The 4,389-nt window shown below is 44.2% G+C and overlaps 1 protein-coding gene across 1 annotated transcript; it reads right to left on the bottom strand.

Moving 5' to 3' along the window:
* Window positions 1-244: 244 nt before the first annotated feature.
* LOC149538797 ((R)-mandelonitrile lyase-like) lies at window positions 245-2,221 on the bottom strand. The gene is made up of 3 exons (XM_089800111.1): window positions 1,483-2,221; window positions 575-1,397; window positions 245-500 (listed from the first exon to the last, which is right to left on the bottom strand). Exons 1-3 carry the CDS (start codon window positions 2,216-2,218, stop codon window positions 437-439), a joined length of 1,623 nt encoding a protein of 540 aa, XP_089656237.1. The 5' UTR covers window positions 2,219-2,221; the 3' UTR covers window positions 245-436.
* Between the last annotated feature and the right edge of the window lie 2,168 nt (window positions 2,222-4,389).

Genomic DNA, 4,389 nt, shown 5'->3' with positions numbered 1-4,389 from the left:
TACAAATACAAATTATTTAGATATGGGTAAATGATGTTTTGATAGAAAGAAAGATTGGTTAGGCATGGATCTTCAAATCTTATGTTCAATAAGTTCTTTTCATTACAATATTTGATTATATGAATTACAAGAAGCTATCTCAAAATGTTGTTTTTACATTTTTAAATTTTATTTTCCATACAATGATAATTTTCTAAAATTAAGCTATCAGCTTATCCCTTAAACCTCCCACAGATACAAGTGCTAGTAATAACAATAATAACATGATATCAGTGGCATCAAGATAAAAATCGATATCACAAGAGAAATGTAATAATTAGAATGTGAAGTGAAAAGAATTGTTTCGGTGAGATTGAGGACACATAAGCCACGATTTGGGCTGTGAAAGAATTGTTTTGAAGTGAATAGTTGAAGATGGCAGCCACCTGTGCGGGGTTTATTGGGTGCCTGAAATCTCCGCAATGCGCTGGCGCTCCTGGAGGATGCGAATGCCCACGTACCTGCGATTGGGGTCCGTCAGCCAAGAGAGACAAGAGAATGGGAGAGGGAGAGGGAGAGGAAGAGGAAGACGTACCTGCCGAGCATGAGCGTGGTGGCCTGGGGATTGGTTCCAGGCGAGGAAGAGTGAGTGGATGCATCAACCACTCTCAAATTGTCGTTTTCAATACCGAACACCTGGTACTCTCTGTTGATGACGAGATCGAAGCGGCAGCCGCCATGGAAATGCCAGATGGTGGCGACAGTGCTTCTGCAGAAATCTGCGAGGGCCGTTTCGTTGTCGGGGAGGGGGAGGGGCTGCTGCACGTATGCGAATGAGAGGGCCTCTGTCCGCGTCATTGCAACGATGCTTCTCATTGCCCGTGCGCACACTGCCACGTCCAACGGATTCGAGAAGTAGTTGAACCTCACCGAGGGATTGTCTCGTGGATCTGTGGATTTGAGAAGCAGCTTTCCGGAGGAGAGAGGGGCTGCGAGCTTCTCAGCGATATAGCCGACGAAGGAGCCCTGCTGCATGGTGCTGAATGCCTCTATGTAGGCCTTGTCGTCCCCCGTGACTCCCACCACCTGCGGCATGGAGAAGTCGAGAGGCCTCGTGGAGAGGAGAGAGATGTTGTTGCGGGGGTTGTCCACCATGCCCTTCCCCACCCCCGGCAGGTGCACCACCAGAGGGATGCCCATCTTCTCCAGATGGTCCGCCGGTCCTATGCCGCTGAGCATCAACAGCTGGGGGCTCCCCACCGCCCCCGCACTCAATATCACCTCGCTGCACCCGCCCCTCTCCCTGCACTTCCCACTGTTGCCCTTCGCCTTCAACAGCGCCTCGTACCTCTCCCCCTTCTCGTCCATCCACTCCACTCCTCGAACGCGGGGCTTCGACGAGTGGTGCTCGCAGTTCTCTGCCATATTAATAAGGGATTTGTGAATAACATAAAATATACATCTATATATAATTTGAAGTCGGGCGGACAAGGATGAACGAACCTTTGGGATAGAAGGTGAGGCGGGTAGCAGTGGCGCGGAGGAGAAGGCGGAGGTTGTGGGGGTTGGCGTGTTGGAGGAGATCAGCGGCGGTGTGGCGCGTGCCGTGGTCGTCGAAGGTGGAGGCGCCGGCCTTGGTGCCGAGCATGTGGTCGAGGGTGTAGCCGTTGAAGGGGAGGATGCCCACTCCCGCGTCGAGCAGGGCCTCCATCACTGCGGACTGCCACTCCTTGAGCACGCGGGGGCGCGTGACGAGCGTGGACTCGACCCACTCGTAGGCCTGGCGGGCGAGGGTGAGGTTCCAGGCCATGGAGAGCATGTACGGGATGCTCGCTCTGCTGTAGAAGCCAAAGTTGAGGGCGGAGCTGCCGCCGAGCACTCTCCCTCGGACGCTGGGGACGCCCTCCTCGGAGACGAAGAGCTGGGCGGGGGAGGTGTATCTGTCCGTGTTCCCCAGCGTGGTGAAGACGCCCTCCGCCCTCTCTATGCTGCCCACGCCGTACGGAGATCCTCCTCTCTCCAGCAGCAGCACTGAGAACTCCCTCGACAGAGTCGCCGCAATGGCGCACCCGGCCGTCCCTCCGCCCACCACTATGTAGTCGTACTGCCTCGACGCTGCCTCCCCACCACTCCTCGCCAACATCGAAGGCGCCCACGGCCACTCATGCCCATTACACCCACACCCCGCCATTACACCCCACACCAACACTAGGACTATTCCCCTCATCATCATCATCATCTCTAACTTCCTTCCCTCCAACCATCGCTCCCAGCTCTATATAGATATTGCGTTGACTCTGCCAAACAACACCAATCCTTGGGCGCCCAAGGAAGAAAGAGTTTCGCATGTCCACAATCCATCCATGATTATCAACAATATTGGTAAGAATTAGAGAAACAAATTCAGTCCAACTTCAACTACCCCGACCGTTAACACCAATGTTGCTCTCTCTAACTTATCTCACTCCTCCACGCCATCCCAATTCTCAACCTTTCTCCTCTACAATACCATACCCAAATTTCACTCCATTTTAAATCAACTTTTACACCAATCTCCCACATATTGGTTGTTGGAATCAACGCCATACATCTTTTAAGTTTGGGTGTACAATTCTAATTTCAATGTAATTTGTGATTTGACTTTAATCATTAAATTTTTAAATCTATTTTAAATGCGATTCATCAATTTTATTTGAATGGTTTTATCTTGTTTATTAATGTGATATACGAAAAAATAAATCTTAATTTCTTTTTAAATTATACACATCTACAAATGTCTTTGCATAATTAGACGAATATCTAATTAAAAAACTTAAACAATTCTTTTACTAATTGAATAAATATTTATTATTTATTAATTATATTTATTATTTTATTTTAATATTTAAATAGAAACTTTAATTTATTTATCTAAACCCCCCTCTTTCTCTCCCCCTCTCTCTCTCTTTCCATCACATTATTACTAAACCCCCCCCTCTCTCTATATGTGTGTGTACACACACACACACACACACACACACACACATGTATATGTAAGTGTGTGTATATCTGAATTTAAACTGTGCACACTATGTGTGTGCGCTTGTGTTAGCAAGATGAATCTCACCATCCTTGTTATTAGAATAGAAAAAGTCAAAATAGGACTAGGACTAAACCAATCTTAAGATAACTTTATCTAGAAACATAAGAATATGATGCAAGATGGACATTAGATAACAAGCTAATTGGATCAGTCACAATCTAAAATACTAGGAAAATTGTCTAAATGAATAGGAAATAAATAAATTGAACGGAAATATTTTTGGCTTATGCAAGTTTTCTAACAACCCAAGATTGCACATGCATCTAACACCTCTGATGAATAAAATATTTTCCATAAAATAAATTTATGAAACCCCATGCTCATTCTTAACCCACATATCATCTTCATTAGGATTCAAATGACTCCAACAATTCTACAAATGGATACTCCTATTATTGTTGTCATACCTTGCTAGGGAACACACAAAAGGACAAGATGAAATCAAGAGAAAAGTGTCAAAAAAAATATTTTTAAGAACTTACTTGAGTTTAACCATGTATTTAAGTCCTAATAGATTCCCTTGGAAGATTATTTGTTTAAACCCATATCAAACACATTTCATAGTGCATTAAGATTTAGTGTAAACTAAGAGTAGAATTCCATTAGCCTATTTAACTTCATGAGAGAGAGAGAGAGAGAGAGAGAGAGAGAGAGAGGATATCCTTGGTACAAGGATAAATATAAGCCAAGTTTTTTTTAATACAAGTATGAACGCACATGACAACATCATACAGGGATCACAAAGATTGCAATGAAAGATTAAATAAACATCCAAACACAAACGAATCTCCGAACGCCACTACTAATAAAAAACAACAAACCACAGAAGGATGCATACGATTTCAAATTTGAAATATTTTAAATTCAAAATCCAAAACCAAGGGATTCAAGAACACTATAGAGGGTAGTCAAATCACCTTTCAAAAAATTCTAGACAAACCAAAAAGTGCCCATTGTCTTCCCAAATAGGTTTTCCCAAGGACCTAGGCAACACTTTCATGTAACACTATGAGCTACTTTCTAGTATTGTACGACCTTTCTCAAGAGGCTGTGTGATACTTTCAGGGTTTGGGTGACACTTCTCCTAAGGCCATATGATACTTTATAAGTGTCGTATGATGGTTTCTCAAAGGGCGTACAATACTTTCAAGTATCACGTGATAGTTTTCCTATGGGCGTGTGATACTTTCCAATATCGCACGATTCTTCTTCTTTAGGCATGCAATACTTTATAAGTATTGCCCAATGCTGACACATTGTCACCTAGGAAAAACAAGAAACACTCCAAGGACAAAGAAAGGGATAAAAAAAGAAGTCGGAACCTCTAC

Source organism: Cupressus sempervirens, chromosome 9, assembly GCF_028749045.1.
Source record: "Cupressus sempervirens isolate cs-2001-9-10 chromosome 9, ASM2874904v1, whole genome shotgun sequence".
Taxonomy (NCBI): Eukaryota; Viridiplantae; Streptophyta; class Pinopsida; order Cupressales; family Cupressaceae; genus Cupressus; species Cupressus sempervirens.
The sequence above is the reverse complement of the archived record's forward strand: the minus strand, read 5'-3'. Positions and strand labels throughout refer to the sequence as shown.